Source organism: Pseudorca crassidens, chromosome 19, assembly GCF_039906515.1.
Source record: "Pseudorca crassidens isolate mPseCra1 chromosome 19, mPseCra1.hap1, whole genome shotgun sequence".
NCBI classification, from domain to species: Eukaryota; Metazoa; Chordata; class Mammalia; order Artiodactyla; family Delphinidae; genus Pseudorca; species Pseudorca crassidens.
In genome coordinates this window covers 62,159,728-62,185,788 of record NC_090314.1, presented here as the reverse complement: position 1 = coordinate 62,185,788, position 26,061 = coordinate 62,159,728, and the positions used below count along the sequence as shown (strand labels likewise).

The window sequence follows — 26,061 nt, the reverse complement described above, 5'->3', positions numbered from 1 at the left end:
GTATCATCTGACACAGAGATAAAATGGTGACTATCTTTCCACCACCAGATTTATAGCAATTCATGATTAATTTAAATCTAAAACCCTCAAAAGTTCAACAATGCACAATACTTCTAATTTTCTTAAAATACGAAAGAGTTTAATGACTGACAATTTTCTTTATGGTACATGCAACAAACTGATGGCTTTTGGTACTTTAGACAGTAGAGGTTACCTTGCTAATCGACAACATAATTACTACAGGAACACAATGTGAGATCAGGAAGATCAACAATGGATTCACTACAGGACTCAACATTTCTCCTCAAAATCAGAGCTCAGTGAAATCACCACAGTATTTAGTTTCATTTTATTTTCATTTTTCAAGTTAGCAGATAATTTAATGTATGCTATCATAAAATCACCAAAATAGGGCTAAAAGATACCTGAGCTACCAAAACTAAAACCATTATTTTACAGAGGCAAAACTGAGGCACTGAGAAACTGATTTGCCTACATTCTTCCAGCTACTGTTTCCTCACAGAATACTTTAATAACCAACGCATCTCAAAAACCAATCACTAGTAAAACGACAGGAGAAAAAAACTGCGCAAAGATGCTATGTCATGCAGAATGACCCCATTACATAAAGTGTTTTAATTAACTGTTGCATTGAGCTAAATGGAATAAAATGGTCTACAATAATAACTCACATGCAACAGTATTAACTTCCCCCCCAAAAAAGAGGTCAAAATAATGTTGTTATTACATAGTGGAAAAAGTACGAAAAATACACCTAGAATTATTTATAAAAATGCATGCCTCTATAAAATTATCATTGTATAAAAATGCTAATGTGCTCATTTGTGAACTTTTTTCATTTGTTTCTCTAGAAATTACTTGCATATTATGATCTTAAAAAGTTCACAAAAATAACTTTCTCCAGGGGAAAGAAAGCCCATATACTACATACACAAACTTCTGTCATTTTGATTACATTTTAATAACATGTATATGCTATGATACCTGAGGAGGACTGTAACAGGCAATTCATTTCTAACTTCCCCAAGTCTCCTATTTCCTATACACTGAAATATACACTGAAATACATGGAGCACGCCTCATCAACTCAAACAAAATATGAAATAAAATTTAAATATATAATATCCACATGAGCTTTCCAAAGCTCACCTCCCTTATGTTAAAACAAGCCAATCAATTGCTGAAGCATTTTGATTGGTCTCAAAAAACTCCAAGACAAAGGCAATAACTGTGAGAAAACAGCATCAGCACCTCATCGAGTCAGGTGAACAACAAAATTACAATTCTGAAGATTTGTATACTTATACGATTATTAATCACACTGAATAACAAAGTTTTAATAACATACCAAAAGGCAGTGTCATGCAGTCCCATTATCTTTAAAAACTCTTTTAACTTCTTCTCTTTTTCTGCTACGATATGAATTGCCAAAAAGTATCCGAAAGGTGAAAATGCTATAACTAGGTATATTAAAATTACTCCTCGGGGAAAGGTATCTATTTCCACAACAGCAGTTTCTCCCATAAGGACAGCCTTAGTTGGCTCCAGCTTCTTCCAAAAAGAAACATTGGTCTTCAGCTGTAATTAGAAAATGTAAATACAATTAATTTAGTTCTGATAGTAGCCCCTAAAATAATGTGACAGTTATACCCCCAAATTTAATCAATAACCTCGTACAAACACCATCCTCAAAAAGCTACACACCAGAAATAAAGTGATTGACCCCTGCATCATGATACCTATAGAAAACTGCTTTTACTCATTCTGGAGGCATGTCATAAAGTTTAAAGTCTGAAGTTCGGAAGTATATAAATTTTTATTAAATAATTTGTCAAAGAAAATAAAACTGCACATTATCATCTTTAGCTGACAATTATATGCATCTTAATAAAAACATGCATTTATAAAACTGAGGAATTAAGGAATGATCACTAGTACGATGAAAGAATGACTCTTTTTAAAATGTTCTTTTAGATAGTAAGTCCTTCTAGTGTTTTAAAATCTATATATGCAGCACGCATATAGACAGAACAATAAAACTAGTTATGCCATCTGATACACTTCTACTTAACATTCAAATGAATGGCTAAAATGAGATCTGCTCCACCTGTTCATCTAGTATGGTCTGGGTTGTGGACAGCTAAGGTCTTTAGCCAAAACACAAATAAGTACTTTTAACACCGTCAGTGTGATATGCCCTATATCTCACTGCCATTACCTTAATCTTCTGTGTTACTGAATACTGTATCTACAGTACCTTTATACCACGTTGTGAGAGTTTATAAGATAATTCTATATACATCATCTCATATGGTTCTAACAACGCAGTCAAGTAAAGCATTATTTTTGTAGTCATTTTACTACATAGCAGTCTAACAACTAACAGAGACAGGTCTCCTGTTCAAGGTCTCCTGTTCATTTCTGCTAAAATGTGAAACACTGGATCAGGCCTAAGCATGTCTTTAGAACGTAAATGCAACAACATTTATACACAATCTTAGTGGCAGTACAGTATTAAAATATAGAACTGGGAGCCCAAAAGCGATAGTCTGAATTAGCTTTGCCACTAATTAACTGAGTTTTGGAAAGTCACTTATAACCTTCCTGTGCTTCAGGTGCACATATAAAATGCAGACAATAACAGCACCCTTTAACATAGGGGTGTTAAAGATTAAATGGGTTGATCTTAGTACATAACTTTTTAGAAATAATGTTTGGCAAACAAGTGATAAATGTTTGTTAAATAAGAAATAAAATCTACCACTGTGATTAAGATAAAGATACCTTCTTTAAACTAAGTCATTCTTATTCAAGGGAAAAGGTCTGCAAATGTAGACCTTTCATAAATATTATCTACAGTCAACACAGATATGATAATACTGGTATACAGAATGCTGAATCACATGCTTAGAAACCATCAAATAAGGTGGGTTTCAAAAAAATTAAGTCAGAGAGTATGACTTCTCCCTTATCTCTTTCCATAAAGGAGTTGTATTAAGTTATGTATTTTGTACATTTGACAGCAGTCAAATGAAATCCTGTGGTAAAGACTTCGGGGATGATTGGTAAAACACAGTTTGACTCTATTTTCTTCCTTTTTCATATTTACCTGTATAATGGCAGTATCTATCGAGGCCTGTAAAACTGTGAACCCTGAGGACCAGTACTGAACAGCCTCACATGATTTTGAACAGCCAGCTACGGAGAAAAAAAGGTGAGACGTAAGATTCTGCAATATACAAGTGTTTTCTTTAAAGGCAGCACACATGGGGTTACCAAAGTAATATAATTAATCAATCTCTACAGGACCAAAGAAAATAAGCAATGGCCCTCCAAAGGCAAACAAAATCTATCACGTTCCTTATTGTTTACTTCAAAGTTTTGAAATTGAAGAGTTACATGTGTTAGGATACTGAATCGTAAATGAATACAAATGGAAAGAAAGAAATTAACGGTAAACACAGTTATTTAAAATAAATCAGTTTTCTGTTTTAAGGCAAGCCATTCTACAATGACTTATCAGCTTTAAAGATCTTCCAGACGCAATGGCAAGTTCAGGTGAACAGCACAGAAAAAAAGAAAAATTCTGTAAGGGCTTTGCGGAATCAAGTCACAAACACAGTACTTAACAGTGACTTTAATATTAGTCAAGAAATGTTTGTGGTTGATAATTATCTTTTCAGAGGTTTAGGCATTGAAGGCTGTTTTCCATGTTTCCAACATAAAACTAATAAGGTTTATTGGTGGAAGACCCTGAGATTTTAAAGGTACGCGCCATACCACATATGAAAACAATTACATGGAGAAAAGAACAGACTTAGAATGTCATACAATTCAAGATAAAATTCTGTTTTGTTACTGTAAACAATATAAATGTATTAAAATTAAGGTGGATGTTACATAAATTATACTTCATATTATGTATATAGATGTAGACAGATAAATACACATATATTTTTATGCTACAGTTGACAGTCTTCTTACCTGAATAACTATTATTTAAAATGCCAATGGTGGACACCATCAAATTTTGCATATGAACTATAGGAGCAGCAAAAATGGGAATTTAATTCATTTTCATTGATTTTTTAGGGCCATTTACCTCTTGAATCCATATAAACAGAAGACACTGGAATCATATCAGGAAAAAAACGGAGTTCATAGGACATGAAGTCTTTGAAAACCACACCTACAAAGTTGCTGGGCTTAGAAAGACTGGATGCTAGCAATTCTTTTTCACTTGTATATTCTTCGGTAATTATGACTATAAAATATTATAACAATTTAGTTAGCTCACAAATTTGAATAGTTTATTGTAATACAATACACCAAGTTTAACATTATATTTGATGAATGTAATATTTCATAAGCACTTGTCTGATGCTCTAACTTCTTAGAAAATGAATACAGCTCTTCTAAAAAGAAACTAAAAAATGAATATTAAAATAGTGCAATTTTACAGACACTATTTCTTAGCTGTCATTTGATGACATAAATTATGTATGTGTCATGTAACACATAAGTTATTAACGTAATAAAATAGATCATATGCTTTATATGCAATATATGTAGTCCACTTATCTACGTCAAAGTAAAACCATACAAACGACTCCTTGATAAATGAGTGGATATTTGATTTTCAAATATTCCTTCTTACGAAGAAAATTCCGTAATCCTTCCTCAGAAACTAAATGTGTATGTTAGTAACTATGACACACTCGTCTTTGAATAAAAATTGCCATTTAAACCCAATACTGCTTGTTCCTTTCCTAGAAGATACATGAAAAAATACTGTAATCATCATTAAGCTCTTTTCATACCATAATCTTAATTTTTCAACATTTTCTTGAAGTCTTATTTACAATCAAGCAGTCTTCACTACAGGAGGCTCAGAACATGTCATGAAATGGGAAAAAACACGTAGGATCAGTACTTAACTTTACTACTTATTAGCTGTGTGAGAACAGGTAAGCAATTTAGTTCCCTGAACTTTAGTATCCTCACCCACGATACCTAGCTGATCACAAGGGGTTGTTAATACCGAATGTAGTTACAGACATGAAAATGCTTTGTAAATTATAAAGTATTACTTAAATGTTAATTCTCATGATTTTCCAGACCTTGAAGGTGTACATGGAACTCCAGGATTGATCTGAAGAAAGAGGGTGTTAATTCAACATCCTACCAGTTAAGTTACCATGTATGTATGTACAGTCTCACGTTCAGAGTTCTGTCATTAAAAAGACAGAACTTAAAAAAAAAAAATCTACATACATTTCTACTATTCTGGCATCTAAGTTAATACACACTGACTTGGATTTCTTTAGCATATATACTTTTGTCCTACTCAGAATTACCAATGAATTTCATTCTCAACATTTCTGATGAGTTCTTCTTAGCTGACATGCTAAATTCTTATGGCTATCATGCTGCTTATGCTTAATATCATAAACCAACAAATGTATTCTATACTAGTAAGATGAAAATATTAAACAGTAATACACCATAAAGAAACCACTGGGGAGAAAGCTATTTGCCTCGTGGTTGTATCAACATCTTCTGTTTAGTGCCACATTATCCAATAATGCGTGACACACACTAAAGTCAATTACAACTAACAATCCTATATGATGGAAGATAACAGGTTATTTTCTTATTTTCTACAATTCAGCATTTCATTAAATCAATCATCCTGGCATCAGCATTACTGTCTTTATGTATTCCTAGTTTCTTAATAGTTACGTGAGTCAGAATCAAAATGAAATATTCCTTCAAATCTTTTATACTATACAAATATGCTATTTTATAAATGGTCTATGAATTAAATATAAAATATTAAAACATAATATTTAAATTATAGCATAATTTAACATAGCATAACATAATTTAACATAGCATAACATAATTTAACATAGCATAATAACATATGCTTCCTATTACCAAGACTACAAATTAAAGTTTCACAAGAATCATAAGGCAGCAGAATTACATGATGTTAGTATTTCTATAAAACTATGTTTTGGTGAAAGGACATATATCTAAATGTTAAGAATGGTATTTACTCAATAAAGCAAATGGCAAAATACTGAAGAGGCTTTCTGCAAGAGACAGAATACACATGTAAACTCACAATACCGTTAGGAAGGTGATCAGTAGAAACCTTGTGCATGATGTCTCTTGTAATATTAGTCACTGGTGTAAATCCAAGAACTAGGTTAGAGAGGACAGATTTGTCCATGGGGTTAAGTTCCATGTCAGGCACTTCTTCATAGATCTTATTCGGATGCATCATGCTTATTAATACTAACCAAAATAAAAAAAATAGTGGAAAAAGAATTTCCTATAACAAAGGAAACAAACAAAATGATTACAAAGTATAACAATGGCAGCAAAGATCATCAAGATTTCTATGAATATAACTAATACTAACAAAAAACATGAGGAACTTGGGTCTCCTCTCTTAAGTACAAAAAATAAAAGCAATTCCATCCTAAAAGAAATACTGTGCTGAACCTAACCCAACAGCATATGAATTTTTCCTTTACATTCAATTTTACTAAAATATTTTAAAATTCATGTCACCATAATACATTTAAATGACATAAAAGCTAACATTTAAACATCTTAGATTACTAATATAAACTATAATAATAAATTTACTCATACATGACTTTATTCAAAGTAACTTACCAAACATCTGTAATACGGATCACCATAAAAATGTCTTTATTCAAGTCTGAATTAAAACTCATGCTTTAATTACAGCTAAGTTTCTACTACTAAAACTATACTCAATTATATTCAGTAGTCAACTTTAACAGGGGTGAACTCATTATTGTTTCATCTTGCTGTTTAATTGTTCTGCTGGCTTCAAGAGATCAACAATACCATTCCATCCTTTAAAATCACTAGTAACTGGTTAGCCAGAGTTCTTACTTTCTTTCACCTTTTAAAGTAATGTATGCTAAATAAATAAATAATAAAGTTATGTATGCTTGTGGGAACAAATATGTGGCATCATTTTAGTAATTATGGGCAATTCAATCCAGAGTCCAAAAGATGGCCGGCGATAAGGAATAAACTATGGAATAATGTTCCATGAAGTTATCTGCAGAATCTATTTTTCATTCCATGAAACGGGAAATGCATGCCTCAAGGTTCAAAATCAAGCACTGATATTAGAAATTAACTAAATTTAGACATCATTATTAAAATTTTTGACATTCAGAAAACATGGGATAATTTAGGTATTTTTCTGAGGCCAACACAACAAGTTTTTACAAGCAAATTAAAGGGACCTAAGAATATAAAATTATAATAAAAATGTATCCAGCAAAACAAATCATCTTTTAAAGATGGAACATACTAATGCAAAATAAACTGCAATAAGACATAATGGTCACTTAACTTACCTGAACGCTACTTTTTTTAGTCCTGCATTTAATGAGGTAATTCTTCAGTAGGAGTGTTCTGGTCTGTCTCCAAACTCCAACTTCCCGAATTGCAGTAGCCATGTTTTCTGGATTAGTTTACTAAAGAAAGGAGATTGGAAAAAAAGAAATTGGAACCACACAGTCAAGTATATGCCATTTCTAACGTCAAAGACAGACAGATGTTTCAGCCTCAGGCTAGACAGTTAAGCATACTCCACACTGTCTCTCCTACCCGGACAGAATGCACGGAACGGCAATGTGAAGATCCTGAAAAGTAAATAGTAGCATGTGAAACAAGGGGGAACCGGAATTCCACTTTTTCTCTTCCAGTGTCCTCTAAACTGAACGCACTGCAAGTGGGCACTGGGACACAGAGAAAGCTCCGGAGGAAGCTCTCTAGTTCTGGCTCGGTAGGAAACGGAAGTCTTCTGCTCACGGAGAACGGGGAAACACCCAGTCTTTTATTCTTTTCTACATTCTCCTGTGCCCTTGTCCCCAAGCAACCCCGTTTACAGCAGTGTCAGACTGCAGTGATGAAAGCTGAGCCCAGCTAAACTCTCTCTTCTGAGTGGAGCTTCTTCCACAAGGGTCGGGAGACAAAGCCCGCTGCTTTCTGCTCTGTCACCTTCCAGACACAGGGCCCTGAATGCGGCACATGCAGTCGCCGAAGTGCGTGGCCCAATGGGGCAGGAAAACCCTAGCTTGGCGGCTGGAAGATGGAAAAGAGAAGCCACGGGGAATCAAAAAGTAGCAGGGAGAGCAAATGAAAAGAGGAGTTCAGGGAAGCAACGCAATGAAGTTGTTCATTAGCTCCTGGACTAACACACCCAATCTGGGTAAATATGCATCTTATCCTACTCTGTGCACCAAACACTTGAGGAACTGAATTCACAGACAGACGCACCGCCCAGATCCGGATGGGTCACTGGGTGGCACACACGGACAGATTCAAACTGCACTGCAAAGGCTTCTGAAAACTAAACCGAAATTAGAACCACAGTTCAGAGAACGTGGGCAGAAACTGAAGACCTGAACCTAACCAGGTGGACAGCACGCTAAAAGAAGACATCAATGCTCTCTACGGGATGAAAACAAAACCCGCAGTCTCACACAACGCAAAATGACTCCGGTAATGAAGCATGTGAAAAATGTCACTCTACCCACAGGTGCCACTGCCAAGGTGACACAGATTTTGAAATTATCTGACGAAGACTTTAAGGCAGCTACTTAAAAAGTGCTCCAGCAAACAGTGGCAAGAAAACAGTCATTCCTGAAAACAATGAAAGTGTCAGCAAAGAAACAAGATATCAAGCAGCACCAAGTAGTCATTCTAGAACAGAAAAACACAGCAACAAATACACAAGATCCACAGAATGGGCTCAAAAGCAGAATGGAGACAACAGAAAAACAGTCAGTCAACTTGATAGATCAAGAGAAGCTACTCAATCTGAACAAAAGAGAGAAAAGAGGTTTTGTTGTTGTTGTTTTAACAATTAACAATACCTCAGAGAACTGTGAGACAATAACAAACGGTCTAACATTCAAACGATCAGAGACTCAGAAAGAGAGAAGTGTGTTAATGCTGCAAAACGTATTTACAGAATTACTGGCTGAAAACTTCCCAGATTTGGCCAGAGATGAAACACCTAAGAGTTTCAAGACGCTTGATGAAACCGAAACAGGATAAATCGAAGGAAATCCACATTCAAACACATCGTGATTAAACTGCTAAAAATGAAAGACAGTGAAAAATCTTGAAAGCAGTCAGAGAATAACCACTGCATCACCTACAGGAATACTGCTTTGAACGAGAGCAAATTTCTCATAAGAAACTCCGTGGCTAAACTGGGTACTCATACACTGCGGGCGGGACTGCAAAGGGGTTTAGCTGCTGAGGAAAAGTTTGGCAGCTCTCCAAAAGTGAAACAGAGTTCCTACATGATCCCACTACTCCATGGGGACTCAAACAAGTGCACGTTCACGCAGGGTCATAACTGTTAAACAGAGTTCCTACGTGATCCCACTACTCCATGGGGACTCAAACAAGTGCACGTTCACGCAGGGTCATAACTGCCAAGACGCAGAAACAGCCCAAATGTCTACCAACAGACGAAGGGAAAAACAAACTGTGGTGTATACACGCAATGATTTACTATTTACCGTAAAGAGGAGTGCAGTACTGATACATGCTACAACGTGGATGAACCTCCAAAACATTACGTTACGTGAAAGAAGCCAGACACAAAAGGTCAAATCGGATTCCATTTATGTGAAATTTCCAGAATACATAAATCCACAGAAATGGAACGCAGACTGGTAGTTGCCAGAGGAGAAGGGGAGAAAGTGCTTAATGAGTACAGGGTTTCACTCTGGAGTGACAGAAACAAATTTCACCTCAGTGTACTTTTTGAGCTGTATGACCTAAATCACTGCATCACAGGCCCAGTAGCCCTCTTCCAGGCTAAGCTGACCCTCTGGAGGCCCCTGGGGCCCCTTCTGCGAGTGGACCTCTGCTGGAGCCACATCGCAGGTCTTCAAAGAGGTTATATGCAAGCAGAAGCCAGCCTGGCCGGGCTCCCGAGTGCACTCTCCGTGGTCCCTACTCCAGTTGGCTCGGCCCCGTCACCTAGAAAGGTATCGAGAGGGCAGCTTGGAGGAGACACCAAAAAAGTCCCGCTAAGCCTTCTTCAGAGAGACATTTGTTCCTTGTTTTATATAAACCTATTTGATGGCAGCCACTGGTGTGACCCCCTCTACCACAAGAACAGTCTGTTCCAAGCTGGCTGACCGTCTCCACCTGGATAAAAAAAGCAGGCAACTTTTTAGAGGCAGCTTGTCTTACCCCCCAAAAGGCAATATACATAATTGAAGTTTGGATCAAATAAACATCCTCTTTATATGTGCAGAAGAGAGCTTTTTCTTAAATTTAACGATGAGATTTAGACAACTTTCATTCCCTCTGTGCTTTTTTCTATTTTCTCAATTTTCCCATCAATATGTGTTCCTTATATGGTGGGGAAAAAAGTAATTACACAATTAGGTATACTGTAAAAATCTTAAATGAGTAAATTAAAAAGAGCAACATTGCAGCAGCCAAGAAAGGAGGATACACTCAAAATAAATGCTCCCAACAGCCTCATTCCTGTTATATCAGATCCTGCAATGAGCTGGTGATCACCTCTAGGCCGATGAAAGGAAGGAAGAAAGGAAGGAGGGAAGGAGGGAGGGTGGAAGGTAGAGAAAGGCAGACGGATCACACTCATTCGAGGATGATTTACTACGAAACACAGAAACACTAACCAACTTAACAGCAAGAACATTCTCAAGCTATCTGCCAAACACATCGATTTACTGGGAGCCACTGAATTATTCATTCCAATTGAACGCTGCAAGCTCGATGCCTCATTTTTAGAAAACAGGCCCCTCCTGAAGCAGCTGATGGACTCACAGTATCCTTCCTTCCTTTGAGAACTGCTCCCTGAACTCAGGGTTGAGTCTTTAACAGCCTTGCCTGAAGCCCATGAACCTGTGCACACACCCCGCCATCCCACCAGACACACCACGACTACCATCACCACGGCCACCTCTGAGCGGTAGCATTTAAGTTTTCTCCAGGCAGAGTGGAATTTTTAACTAAGAGACCCAGAGACTGGGACTCATGGAAACAGTTAGATTAACAGAAGCATTTAAGAAAGTTCATACATTCTCGGAACTAAGCTTTCCCCTAAGGTTTGATACCTACTGTGCCCCAAACCTGATTCTTCCTTGGACTATGTGAAATGCCCTATTGTCTACCCAGTATATTTTATTTTCACTTAAGCTGGCCAGATCAGTTTCTATTTCTCACATCAAAGGACTCAGCCAGTGTTACAGTATAATGTGTTCTTAACTCCATGGTTAGAAAACTCCGAAAACAGCAGTTTTCAAAGTGAAGTGTGCCAGGAACAAAGGGAAATGTTAAAGACCCACGTGCCTCCCTGCCTACCAAGTGTCCAGTCCACTGACGCTAACGGGAGTGAGCGCGCAGGGCCCGATAAAAAGCGGAGAACCACTGAAGTAGTTTTTAAAGTAGCTTTAAAGTAACAGTAACAGGGAGATAAATGTCTCTGCAGACGATGACGCACAATGACTAATCAAAGGAGTCACTTCAGTGTCCATTCAGCCTCAGTTTTGTCCTTTCTTCCAAAGCACAAAATCCCTTCTGCAGCAAAAGGTGTTTTCATGCTGTTTTCCTTTTGCCCCTGAGCTCTAATTTTTCTTCCTCATCGTTTTTCCTCAGCCAGAACGTCTTCTGTCTCAGCGCAGAAAGAATTCCGGGAGAGGCAGAGTGAGAGGGAAGGAAGAGTTTGTTAGTACAGGACGCTTGTGAGAGATACAAGCCCACAGGCAAGGGAGTGCCGTCCTGAGAACTCGGCGGGCTACATTTTTATAAGCAAAGGAAAAGTGGGGAGGGGGGAAAAGACCACCTTCTTTTTCATTCTTCAAGTCTTCCACTATTAACTCCTCCTACATGGTGGGCGGGGGAGTTTTTGACCCCATATGGCCCAACTGGGATTGTCATGGCGCTATGGAAATGAGCAAAACGGCGGTCCTGTTACACATACTATGATATTGTAAATTATTTCAGGTTTTGGTATAATGTCACCTTTCCCCGATATCTCTGCTCTTAGCGCATGCAGACATGTAAGCCCCTTCTCAAGGATCATCAACTTGCCGACTTCACTGGGCAGGATGTGGGTCTCACGCCACCATCGTTTCATTGTTTGGGGGCATGTCTCGTGCTTCTGCTGCTTGGTTCTGTTGTTAAGCAAACCTGCTTTCTTGAGTGATCGTTAACTTACAGGGTCTCCCATACTTTTTTATTTATGATCCCCTAGTGGGATTAACTATTTAATTACCTACTTTGTCTCCCTACTCTGTCCCTGTCAGAATGACCAAAAGAATAAATACACATAAAGCTGAAAATGGTGCCTGGAACATGGCACGTAATTACACATGTTGATCACTACTGTCTATAAAAGTAGTAACACTAATATCCTCAAGGGATATCATACTCATGAAACAAGGACAAAGCAATTCAGAGAAAGCTACTAGAGAATTTGGAAATGGAACAGACAGATAGAAATAAAATTCTTGCTAGCTGGGGCGAGTGCCAAATCGGTGAGTTAGAATGGACTGAGTCAAGGTAATTCCCCCAGAATCGATGGCCAGAGGACAGAGGGAAGAAAATGCTGACCAGGAAGCATGAACTCTGTTATGAAGTATACAGATGAATCAATGCTATGACTCACCTGAACAAACCGATGTTTTTTATATTCATAAGCTCCAGTCTAATCATGTGAAAAATGTTAAATTTCAATAACCTTGAACTTCCATCTACTCAAATTATTAAAACAAAACATCTTCAAGAAGAAAAATCAATTGACTTATTGTTTTCTTCAAGAAAGTAAACACCTGGTTTGGGTGTTTGAAAACTAAAATGAAACATTCTTAACATTGATTCTTCATTAACTTTTAGTTTAATGTTCACCTAACCAGTAACTTCAAAGCTGTAGATAGGTTTTTATAAACTGACAACAGTGAACCTACTTGCCCACCTGGGCACCCACAACCCACGGAGTTTAAGCAGGTGCAATTTGAAAAGGGCCGTGGGGAATAAATCAGGCGAGGATGGCTCTGCATCATGATGTGAAGCACTAACTACTGTAAAAGGCTCCTTGCAAACCACAGGTGCTGAGGGAAATATTGTGCTGCTTCTTCAAGTGCTGAGACCACGGTGTCTCTGCGAATTAATGTTTGTCCTTTGGGAGAAGACGGAAGGAGAACGAAAAGAGGGAAGCCTGCACCTCCCACTGGTGGGGTGATCATAAAGTCCCCTCTGCTCCCCCCGCCCCACACTGCTTTGCAGGGTAGGGAGGGGGGATGTGGGATGGAGGAAGGATATGGGAAGGCAGTGCTTTCTATACTGAAGACCTCGGCCGAAGATAAAGAGACGGTGTCTGAGCTGAAACCAAGCCCTATGGGCAGGGCACTGAGGTTTCCTGAAAGAAAGGTGGAAATCCACCCCGCAGAGGTGACATGAAAGTGGCTCTTCTGACTCCAGTGCACAGCTGAAAGCGGGGCTGCAAAGTTAGGAACGAGGCACGGCCAGCAAGGGGACATCTGTAAAAAGTTTAACTCGTCCTGTGCCTTTTCCTGGACCAAAAGAAAACCCATATTTAGCATGAAGCTCTAAATTTCCTCTTTCTACACTATAATTCCCCTGAATTATCCCAAACGTTATAGCCTTATGTGGTGAGATTCAAAAGGACAAAAGCAAAAGGCAGTGAAGGATGCTTGGCCTGCCCCGCATTTAACATTGGCTGTTAAGTGGGAAGAGAATCATACAGTCAACATCCAGGAGGAGTTTACTCACAAGTAACAGAGTTCACACAAGCCCAGGGCATTGTAAATAGAGACGACCAGACAACCGTAAAAAAGCAGCTTTTTGAGTAGACAACACATGTAAGACCTCTTTTGCAACGTATATTAGAAGATGACCCTTGAAAGCACAAGTTCACAACTTAAGAGCAATAAAACTTCTAATGGCATAGTTTTAACAAATTGTACTTTTTGGAAAACTTACAATACTTGACACAGTTCCAAAGTCTTACCAAGGCAGTACCTTTAAAACTCTTAAACAAAGCCAATTCTTAACTGCTCGAGAACTATGACAAAGACATAGAAATATGGGTACAAAATTATTTTTAAGAATATTTAAAGTGTCTTTCCATTGCTCCACAGCGTATCTGGGGAATGTGTTAAGTTTGTTATAGAGCTTTAAATAATAATTAGTTTTATGCACCTAGTATCACTAAAGGTTTAATTAAATATTTAACTTTCTGCTGGAGGAAGGAGGGAACGAAAAGTGCTCACTGAACTGAGAAAGCACCTTGAGACCGAAAAACAAAACGAGGCAGGCAGCTGCACGCAATCAATGGATCCGTTTATTACAGGGTAACTTACTCACAGGGTGGGCTCCGGATCGGGAAAAACGACCTGCAGCTGCACTCCCCTCCCCACCGGCGGGGGCCACTGGGACGACTTTAGAGTTAACCTACCGTATGGAGGCAGGTGCTTGGAAACGGGACCTGTACTCCTAAGTCAAAATTCATGACTGGGTACCTAGTCTCGTGGGCACCAGGAATATACATCATCGGTGTTTGGGGACTAACAGAGCATGGAGGCCACCTGATCCTAACGATTATTAAAACAGTTTCTATTAACTGCAAAGCTTTGACAACAGAGAAGTGACTTACTGCACAGTTCAGTCCTGGGTAGGGTGGGTGAAAGGACAGGATAAACTGTAAGAGCCCAGGATGGCGTCAGTAATGCTAACAGCCATATACCCATACTTTTCCTAGATAAAAATAATTCACATTAAATCTAATAAGTTGCAAGAAAACAGAAAGCCCACTAAAGCCCATCTTCCTTTTCTAATGCATTAATAGTTGACTTAAAGACTGAATTTACATAACCCAAAATTCAGTATCAGAAATTCACTACTGTATTAAAGAAACATTGATTACTATATGTGCTACGAAATATATTTCACCTTTCTCAAAGCAGTAAAAATGTGCATGACCTTTAGAAATAACTGTCAGAAAAAATTATCTAGAATGTATTAATTTTAGTTCTGAGAGGAACAAATTAAGATTATATCCTATAAAAAAGGAATTGAGCCATCCGAATGTTCACAGCCATCCTGGCAAAAGATGTGGTCAGTCAGTCACCTTAGCAAGTTTGAAAAGATTCCTGGAAACGATCTAAGCTGAAAGTATCCCCAACAGACGACTATTAGAGGTGACTTCTCATCCACCCAAGCAGAGCTGATTATTACTCCTTTGTTCCAATAAATAAACTGTAATTGCCGTTACCATACTGTGTCATCATGATCTGTTTACATCTTAATCTTGAACTTGACCATGAAATCCGTGACAAAAAGACGGCCTTCTTTGCTTCTCTACCACCCATGGTAATACTAAAACCAGTATCATCTTACCGCAAGTTCCTTTATCCAGATTTGCTGAGAGTCTATAGATCAAAGGTCTGTAACGGAGCCCGAGGGGGTTAAATCCAGCCCACAGGCTGTTTTGTACAGCCCAGTAGTTAGGAATGGTTTTCACATTTTTAAATGGGGGGGAAAAATCAAAGAATAACGGTATTTTGTGACATGTAAAAATTATAGGAAACTCAAATCTCGAGTCTAGAAATAAAGTGTTATTGGAGCAGAGCCATGCTCAGCTGTTTCTGTGCCGCCTGTGACTGCTTTGTGCTACAACGGCAGAGTTCAGTAATCAAGACAGAGACCATGTGGTCCACAAAATCTAAAACATTTGCTGTGTGGCTCTTCACAGAAAAAGCTTGCTGACCACCCTTACAGACAAAAGGAGGAAGAAAGAAGAAAAGCGGCATAGTCATTAAACATTTACTGAGGGATTTATGCACCAAACTTTTTAAAAAAAATACAAAACGGAGTTAGACACTGTCACTGACTTTGCAGTGACAAAATTATATTATTTTGTTAATAATATATGCATTATAATAATTATATGCATTATATTAAATGCAAAATTTAATATAATGTGGTAAGTGCAACTGGGGGAAAGAGTCTGGGAAAGAGTGGAATGCAAATTCCAGGCAGGGAAAAAGAATGGAAGAACTAGACTCCCCAAAGGGGCTTGACTTGTGTAAAGAACAGGGAAACCTGCAATGAGGCAGAGGCTCGGGCAAAGTGAATTGGGGCAAAAAGGGCAGGTGTACCCTCTAGATGACACTATTAGGACAGGCCCTGGAAACAGGTTGTCAAATACCTTATATGCAAAATTAGACTAGACATCTTTATTTTGTGTACCCATACTTCCTTGACTGCACTTTTCATACCTAAGAATAATTGTTTAATTGCCTGGCAATCCCATATTTCACTAGTCCTTTCACTTTCCTAATCCCCAAAGCTTCCACCCACAGCATCGCCCTCAAATGATGACCTTGATCCCCACTTCACTGAGAAACTGAAGCCATCAGGAGAAATTTCCGAAACGTTCCACTACCCCTTCTATCCACCTACCTACAGCCGCATCAGAGGTAATGTTATACATTTCAACAAGGTGCCATTTCGGCCTAAACTGAAGATTTTGTTTCCACTAGAACTCTGAGAGATAAAAGCTAAATGGAATCTGGTATCAATGAGACCTTTAATTTAAGATTTATTTTTTAGAAGAAGAGGTTAAGAACATCTTTGGCAGATGACTTGAAAGAAGTTCCTGCCCAGCTACACACATCACTGGCTTCTCAACTAATAAAACAAAAGCACTGTCGGGACTTCCCTGGTGGCACAGTGGTTAAGAATCCACCTCCCAATGCAGGGGATGCGGGTTTAATCCCTGGTCAGGGAACTAGATCCCACATGCACGCCACAACTAAGAGTTCGCATGTCACAACTAAGGAGCATGTGTGCCCCAACTAAAGGAGCTGGTGAGCCGCAACTAAGGAGCCCGCCTACCTCAACTAAGACCTGGCACAACCAGAAATAAATTAAAAAAAAAAAAGGCACTATTAAAATCAAGGCTTTTACAGGAATTCCATGGTGGTCCAGTGGTTAGGACTCGGCACACTCACTGCTGAGGGCCAGGTTCAATCCCTGGTCGGGGAACTAAGATCTCACCAGCAGCGAAGCACAGTCCAAAAAAGAAACCAAGCCTTTTAACTTAACAGGGAATAAATTATAAATGTTCTCTTCTTCTCTAGTGTTCTAAAATTTACTGAAGGTAGTATAATAATAAAAGAAAATAATAATTGTCAATATGATTTAACCTAAATTTTATGACAGTATTTCTTGCTGAATGGGAAAATAATGCAATGGTACCCACATGACAAGTTATCCAATACCTTTTCTTATATATAACAGGTTCCTAAAAACTTGTGCTTACAACTATTCTAGGACGATTAATTCACACACTAGCAAAGATTCCAATTTATGAGAATACTACAAAATTCTTTTATGCAATCATCTCCTCAAGCTCAAGGGCAGAGATTACAAATCGTATTCATCTTGGCATTCTTGGCACATAGCTTAGCATCTAGAATATAAAAGACACTCAGATAAACCTGTAATGTATTAATAATGTATTAATGTATTAATAAACTTGCTTTGACGCTGAATGCAAGATTTCCCTATCCTGAATCCTGTTTGAAGGAAAATACACTTAAACAGCACATATTCCAGGATTAATGCCTTACTAGTTAGCTTTTAACCCAAATACCCCCAAGAGCCCTAACTGCCCTAATAATGTTCTCTTGTACGGAGTCTTCCCTAAAAATATGTAACATCGCTCTCTGGATAGAAGCAAAATATAGGGCATCAAGGACGAGAATTTAGAGTCTGGCATCCCTGGGTTGGAAGCTCAGCCCTTTTGGCTAGTTGGGACCGAAATAAGTGACTTAACTTTTTTGGGAAGCGTTTTCCACATCTGCCCAATAGAATAAGACCCCTCCGACCTCCAAAGGATGCTGGCAAGACTGAACGAGATAATACTGAACCTGCCTCACGGCTGGGAGTCCAACATACACTCCTTTTCTCCCCTTCCGTTCCTGCACAACGTCCTCGATGGAAAGTAAACGTGACTGCCTTTATTCTTTCAGACTTATTTAGAAACGTCTGTCCAAGCCTTGGGAGCCCAGGAGCAACCCTCCTGCAGCTATTAGCGCCGGCAGCCTCCCGAGCTTTCGCGTCTGCTGTAGTATCAATACTTCCACGCCTGGAGCCTTGCGTTTCGGGAACCAGGGCACTTCCCCCAAAACCGTGCCCCAAGCTCTGCGCATCTCTCCCGAACTCCTCCTAGCGCAGAGCGAGGAGCAGCCCGAAGCTCCCAAGGGAACCCGCGCTCGCGGCCAGGTGTTCAGAGGGAATTCCCTTCCCAACATCTCCGCCCTCCGCAACGGCGCCCTGAGGATGGAGACCACCCCGGCCAGCCCAAGGCAGGGGTCCCGCGGCGACCCCGGCATCCGCACCCCGACACCCCGGGGGGCGAACAGCATCCTCCTCCACAGGACACGCCGCAACCGCGCTCTCCCCGACCTCGGGGACCCTTCTGCCCCCAGCTGCCGGCTCGGCCCCCTCCGAGCCCCGCTGCACTCCAAGCCCCAGACCCCCCGGCCGCACCCACCGCCCCTCCCCCGCCGGCCGCCCCTCCTCGACCCCTCACCCCCTCCCAGGGGTGACAGCCACCCCGGCGGGCCTCACACCCCGCAGCCCTGGGCGACCGCGTCACCTCAGGGCCGGGCCGAGCGCCTACAGGCCGGGACACGCGGAGTCCGCGGGGACCTCAGCTCGGAACACTGTCCGAGAGGGCGGCCGCGCGCGCGCGCCCCCGACGCTGCAGGACGGGGAGGGCAGGGGCGGAGAGGGGAGGGCGCGGTGCCGGAAGCCGCGCTCCGCCCCGCGCAGGACGCACCTGAGGGCGGGGCACCCCGAGGACGCAGCCAGCAGACGGGCGCGCTCCCGCCGCTCGGCCCGGCGCATCCCGGCGCAGGCGCGGAGAGCGACCCTGGGGGCGGGGCCTCGAGGGGGCGGGGCTGCGAGGGCGGGGCTGCGAGGGGCGGGGCGAGCGGGCGCTCCAAGGCCCGGGACCCCTGGGTCCACCTGGACGCCCGTCTCTGCAGCGCGGCCTCGTGGCTCAGTCCCCGGGGCCCCCGGCGCCTCAGATCTGCCTCCTTCGTGGAGACCTCGCCCAGCTCCCCCCGGGACACTGGCAGAAACAACGGGCTTGAAGTCAGGGACTCCGATTTGAGTCCAAAGTCTGCAGTATCCTGGCGTGTGACCTTGGTCCGCCGACCCATCCTCATCTGCCTCCTAAGTCATACCCACTAAGAATCCTTTCTTCTCTGCCTCTCGGCTTTTAAGCGGTCCCCTCCCAGGTCTGCATTCCGCAGCCCCTTCTCCTTCCCGCCGCCCTGTGTGGGGTGCAGTGTCTTCGTGCCATCAGACCCTGACCTAGGACATGTGGACATTAAAAGATGCTTCAGATTCCGAAGTGTCCTCCTGAGAGTCTGGGATGTGGCAGATCCTGAATCTTCCAAATGGCCTGAGACATACAGCATCTGTGGGAGATTCTATACCGCACTTTTATTTGCTAAAAATGTAAACTGGTGTTTTGAGTTTTATTGCCCAAATTGACCTAAATGGTGGTCAGAGTTATTGCAAAGGAAGAAAAGCTCACAACAGATTTTTACTCTCCAGATTTCTGTATGGTCACATTTCTTTGCACAGTTTTTTTACTTTTGGGGCATTTAACTATTTTAAGATCTTAAAAATTCCGTTGATCCTGTATACATTGTGTTTTGTTGTTGTTGTTGTTTTTTTACTTATCGTAGTTTTTCTGCTCCTTAAATTTAAACCAAATCTCTCCAACAGTCACTCTAAGTTCTACCAAAATAAACAAAAAACAGAAAAACAAGGAAATGTGTTATTTCTCCTACTGAATATGGATTAAACAGGAAATTCAAAGAGCTTTAGCGGAATCCATTATGATTAAAAATCTGGCAGTGAGAGTCAGGGGAAGGGAGACAGAATGTTCTAGGAATTACATCAGAAAACTGAAGAAGGCAAGTAGTGAAAACTATACATGATGTATTCTTTTCTCTTTTGGAATAGCTAAGACATTTTAGTTACAAGTTCAGAAGAATGCATTATTAATGGCCTAGGATTTGTGGGCATGTAAATAAATGGAGGTCAAAAATAAATCTACCTGAGAAAATGTGTTACTGAAATATACATTCACCCCAATTCTCCGATTGTACTTCTCACTAGTTGCCTCAACTGCTTTAACTTCAGAAGTCTGTGCATCATTTCTACCACTATTTTAGACATTTGTTTCCTGAGTTTCTTATCCTTGCAATGTTCTCTGTCATTCAGCCTGCCTATACTTCTGCTCTTGCTTCAGTATAACGTGACCAAAACCAAAAAAAACCTCATCACCCCAGACAAAATGATCTCACTTTCCTCTCAACTGCACACATGCTACCATCTTGTTCACGTGGTTTTACTTATATACTCTCTTCAATCATATTGTAAGTAGTCTGAGATTAAGAGCTTTTTCTTATACCAATTTAAACTTCCAGGTCTTGTGCATCATAATGGTGTACAGTAAATGCTGTGGATAACACTGCTGATGAGAAAACACATGTACAACAGTATGTAAACACTGTCATTATTATCCCCCCAAAAGGTCACCATGCACTGAACAAAATCTACCTAATAAAAGAAAGATATTAAATTCTTCTTATGGATGGATGACAAAGTTATGAAAATATGGTTTGTGGAATCCTAAAACAGAGAGAATGCTAAATAAGACCTTTTTAATAAAAAGACTGCTGCAAAGGGATGAACTGGCCATGACATGTTTTACTGTATCTTTGAGCCAGCTACTTAGCAGACTGCATGTACCTTGTGAACAATTTAGCCACATAATCTCGATCTAAATTTCCATAGTTACCAGGTCCTGGTACTAAATAAGCAGCTGCAGCAAAGATGTTCCTTTCCAAGCTTCTGTATCTAGGAAAAAGCAAACGAGCTATACTGCTTGGTTGTCATGGTGGCAACCCAAATCCCCATAACCAATTAATAGAGTTCTAGACAAATAAACCACATGGGAATACACAGACCATACAGGTCGTAGATTGAGATGTAACAAGTTGCCTAGTTGAACAAAATAAACGAGGACGCACCAGAATTTTCACAGTATTTAACGTAGAAAAAGAGAATTTTTCTTGCTTGCTACTCTAAACGCCAACCTACATCCTAACCTCCTGCTGGCAAACAATGGAATCTATTTGTGTTGCTTTTTTACTTCCTAGAGACCAAAGCCTTACTTCATGGCTTTCTGATGCTATTTTATCCAAAATTGAGAGCAAAATTGCTAAGTTGTTAGGGCATGGTTTTTCTGCAGCCAAATTAGTACATTATTTTGCATGATTATCAATACACTGAAAACTACATAAACCATTTTAAAATCTATAACTATTAAACACTATTTATTATTGTTTTTAAGCATTTACCATTTCTACAAGCTAAAAAAATGTGCCAAGAGAGTGATGTGCTTTCTAAATTTAGTGTGTAAATGAGGTATAACTTCAAAGAAGTTCAGATTGGTACCTTTTTCTAGAATAAGGCAGGACAAATCCAGAAACACAGCCTTGACTGACAAGGCTGAAAGAGAATCTCATGTCTTTAACAACAGATTTCCAAACTACCGTCTCAAATGTGGCTGAGATTGTTAATAAATGGCTTAGGGAAATGATTAACAATTGGTGGAAGGTTGGAGAAGGGAATGACTTCCAAAGGTACTTTTAGTTTGTTGGGTGTTTAGTACTGCTACTACTACTAATTATTACTACTGTTTTCATTACCCTAAAAAGAACTTCAAGTATTATATTCTTTCTTTGTGTTTCCCCAAAGGGAAAAATGACTCAAGGAGATTAATATTTGAAGAATGTCTAGCCAAATTTGATACTTAAAAACTCAACCAACCAACAAATGTCTATGGAGTTCCTAGTAGTCTTACTTAGCAAGAAGCCCCACTGTTCAGGGGAACCAAAAAAAGGTCAAGAAATCAACAATTATTCTAAGATCACAAAATAATAATTAAAGAGCATCTAATGGAAGATAATACCCGTTCCACTGTTAAACTATGTGCTGCAAACTATAAGGTACCGCAGAGAATTCATTGAGGTCTAGAGTTACCAGGTACCTTCAAGAGGGAAAGACAGGGAGGAGGATGCTTTAACCAGAGTGGAGAATGTATCAGAGAGCACAGAGAAACAAGCCTGCATGGCTTTTTATAAACACAGGATTATCAATTTACCTAAAAGAATAATAGATAGGTTAAAAAAGAGACGACTTAATCTGTGCGTCCTTTCCTTCTTCACTAAGGAACACGAACTTGAAAGTAGTAAAGGCAAAACAACATAGGAAGAGAGCTGAAACTCGAGATGGCTGAGGAGACTGTACACAAACACCTATCTGTTTCAAATAAGTTCATGTTTCTGGGCACAAACGACATCCCACAGCTGTTTATAGGTAATCTAAGACCTACTGCATTGCTGGTAAGTTCAGAGAAACTGTAAAAAATGAAAAAGGTAATAGATCACCTGCTTTAAAAAAAAAAAAAGGTTTAAAAGACACTGAAAACTTTAGAACAGGAAAGTAAAACTCCAGAGTCCATCATTCAATATATTTTATGAACGTTTAGAAGAGAGGTTGGTGGTCACTAAGAACCAGAATCACTAAACTAAGGATGTCATGCTATATACTATAGTTCTTTTTTAATCTTTGAATTAAAAATGGGAATTATATAGTCACGATAGAAATTAATTTCAGCAAAGCATTTAATCTGGCCCTTTATGATGTTTGTGGATGAGACTTGACATAATAATAATTAGGTAGACTCAAAGCTGGGTAACTGTAGCCAAATTTTTGTTGATAATCTTTCATAAGTAACATAGGTTAGGATACAGAAATCATTTTCTGGTCAAATCAGAGTATGAAACAAAACCTACATAGCATAGGAAATATGACTGAAGACAGAACCAGGAAACAAAATTCATTTTAACAATTTGAACTCTAAAACCTAAAAGATACAATTTAACAGACATATATAACAACCCCCACATTTGTTCAAGTTGGAAAGAAAACTGCAGAAATACAAAATAGGCTATAGGTCCTAGCGGTACCCATGTAAACAGCACGCGGAGCGTGTAGTGTCTGCCCAGATCTATAGGAGTTACTAGGTCCACTCAGGCAGCTGACAGTCATACTTCTAACCCTTCCATCTGAAGACACTATGCCCACAATCACCTAGCCCTTGCTTTCCTTCGGGGATCCCTTTGCCAGGATTCCCCTTAGAATTCACTGTTCCTCCGGAATAGGCAGGATAATGCCACCGTGCACCCAAAGATATCCACACCCTGATCCCCGGAACCTGTGAACATGTTACTTTACACGGAAAAAGAGGATTACGTTTGCTAACCAGCTGGCCTTAAGACAGGGAGATTCTCCCGGGTCATCCGGGTGGGCCCAGAGTAAGCCCAAGGACCCTTAAAAGTAGAAGAGGAGGGCGAAGGTGTCGTCAGCAGGCTGTGCCCTGAGGTCTGCCCACCACTGCTGGCTGTGGAGCAGCAGGAAGGAATGGAAGAGGTCAGGACGCTGATTCTCCCCCAGAGCCTCCGGAAGGGATCGCAGCCTTTTGCCAACACCGTGGTTTTATCCCAGAGTGAACTTTGTGTTGGACTGCTGACCGACAAGGACTCTAAGCTAATACATTTGTATTGTTCTAAGTCACTAAGTTTGTGCAATTTGTTAGAGCAGCAATAAAAAAATAATATGCCCCTTACAAGTTAGTTTCATCCTCTGCAAGGTGGCCCTGTGATTACGTAGCATCCAAATGTCCTTTATTTTCTTCTCTCCCTCTAGGTAAGCAACATGGTGACAAAGAAGGGACGATGAATATTACTTAGTGTGGATTCAAAAACGTAATAACTGATGTAAGTCCGTAATATGGTTATAGCCTCTATAATCAGGAGTTTTCTCATTTGTAAAAAAGACTTTTGAGGGGGCTTCCCTGGTGGCGCAGTGGTTGAGAGTCCGCCTGCCGATGCAGGGGACACGGGTTCGTGCCCCGATCCGGGAAGATCCTGCATGCCGCGGAGCGGCTGGGCCCGTGAGCCATGGCCGCTGAGCCTGTGCGTCCGGAGCCTGTGCTCCGCAACGGGAGAGGCCACAACAGTGAGAGGCCCGCGTACCGCAAAATAAATAAAAATTAAAGAAAGACTTTTGAAATACCTGCCTCCTCTGACTCTCTGGGTGGCTTCAAGGAGTTTATGAGATGAGGTGGTGAAAGAATAAAAGTGCCAACTGTTAAACACACATGATGCGCTACACACTGGTCCATAGGCTTCATATGCAGCCTTTTGTTTAATCTCTACAGTAACACCATGAGCTATTTTCCCCTGTTTAAAAATATTTAGTGCTTAACTACTTTTAAAATACTTAAGTATTTACTATTTCAAGTAGTATCTTAAGAACTATTTTTCCCCCACCAAGGTAGAGAGTAGCTAAGGACTCTGAAAATGATAAAGCACCAGAGATTATAAGTAAGTGGACTTCATGTGCAGAATCAACATACAATGAAGAAAAGTGTTTTTCTTCTACTAGTAATTTTCCTGAAAATATTTTCTTTTTTCGTTTAAGCTTTACCGACACTAACTTTCAATATGTGTTCCTTGGACATTTCTATCACAGTTATTCTCTTCATTTATCTGTCCCTTGATTTTGTAAATAATATATGTGGGGTGCCTGTTAGATGGCAGGTACTACCCTAAGCATTACGGATAGAAAAGTAAACACCAATAGCATGGTACCAGCTGTTGAGGAGTTTAAACTGTAATGAGGTCTATAGACGAAAACGGGAAGTGACAGTGCAGTGTGGTCCCGGCATCGTGGAGATGGCGGTCGCTAGGAGGACATTAAGTGATTCATCTAATCCAGACCTGAGAAGTCAAGGAACACTGTCCAGAGGAAGTCACATCTCAATTAAGATCTGAAGGCAAAGTAGGAGTTAGGCACGGGGAAGAAGAGAATATTCTGGTCGAATACCGTTACCTCCAGTATTTCAGCCTCTTCCTCATTTACGTGGACTTGCCTTTTCTTGACTCTCTCTAGAAACTCAACTAGGTCCTGCTTTAAGGTTCATTCCAAAATACAACTTGATGTTAAGTCCCTGATGTGAAATTTTCAAAGGTTTCATGTTTAAGAAGTCCTTGGTCTATAATCCATTTTTATCTGATCCCATATTCTCTTAAATAAATGACAAAAGTTGTTTGAGACAACTTGATTTCCCTGTCCAGTTAGAGTGTGGCCCACTTTTATTAGCTAATCATTATATAAACAACAAGTGAAAAATAAATGTTTTCTATATCGATTTTCATTCCAGTGCTTACATTCTTTGGCCACTAGATGGAGCTTGTGTGCCTGAGAGACAAAAATGCTGATTCAGTTTACCTCGGAAACTAGTGAAACTAAGCTATCAGGACATTGCGAAGAGGAAAACACTCAAACTAAATTTTAAGTGATCCTGGTTCTTAAGTTTATCCTTAAAAGGTAAAACCAACATCTTCCTTTCCTTTTAGATAAATAGGACGGTAAGAAATTTTAAATTAAATTAAATTAGTGCCCATCTTGTCCCACCTCATCCTGACCCAAGCTTTACTTTCATTTCTTTTATTTTGACATTCTAATAATACTGTCTTCTAACAACCTAACCTGGCAACTGGCACTACTTGCTGTTCCTTATTTATGCCCTCCACTCTCCCATCTCCTTATCTAAACGGATGCTTTCCTCTCAACCTGGAAGACTCACTTCCTCTCTTCCAATACTTCCCCCTCCATTATTATTGATACTTTTAGAAATCCCACTCATTATTCAAGACACTTTTCAACTAGCACCTCCCCCATGAAACTCTTCCGGTTACTACTGCAAGAAAATGCTTTCTTTCCATTCCCTTTTCCTTCTTT

General features: G+C 40.0%; 1 protein-coding gene across 10 annotated transcripts in view; it reads right to left on the bottom strand.

Moving 5' to 3' along the window:
* ABCA5 (ATP binding cassette subfamily A member 5) overlaps window positions 1-26,061 on the bottom strand; it is a 113,548-nt gene that overhangs the window by 43,959 nt on the left and 43,528 nt on the right. For 5 of the 10 annotated variants that reach the window (XM_067715401.1, XM_067715403.1, XM_067715402.1 and 2 more), the window contains 5 exons: window positions 7,434-7,553; window positions 6,157-6,361; window positions 4,124-4,285; window positions 3,131-3,219; window positions 1,370-1,599 (listed from right to left, as the gene is read on the bottom strand). In XM_067715401.1, coding sequence (XP_067571502.1) covers window positions 1,370-1,599; window positions 3,131-3,219; window positions 4,124-4,285; window positions 6,157-6,361; window positions 7,434-7,535 — 788 coding nt within the window. In that variant the 5' untranslated portion in view covers window positions 7,536-7,553. Of the gene's footprint in view, window positions 1-1,369; window positions 1,600-3,130; window positions 3,220-4,123; window positions 4,286-6,156; window positions 6,362-7,433; window positions 7,554-14,752; window positions 14,854-18,032; window positions 18,105-18,763; window positions 18,890-18,946; window positions 19,026-26,061 lie in introns of those variants that run through there. The other 5 variants (XM_067715396.1, XM_067715406.1, XM_067715400.1 and 2 more) reach the window with 4 other exon arrangements.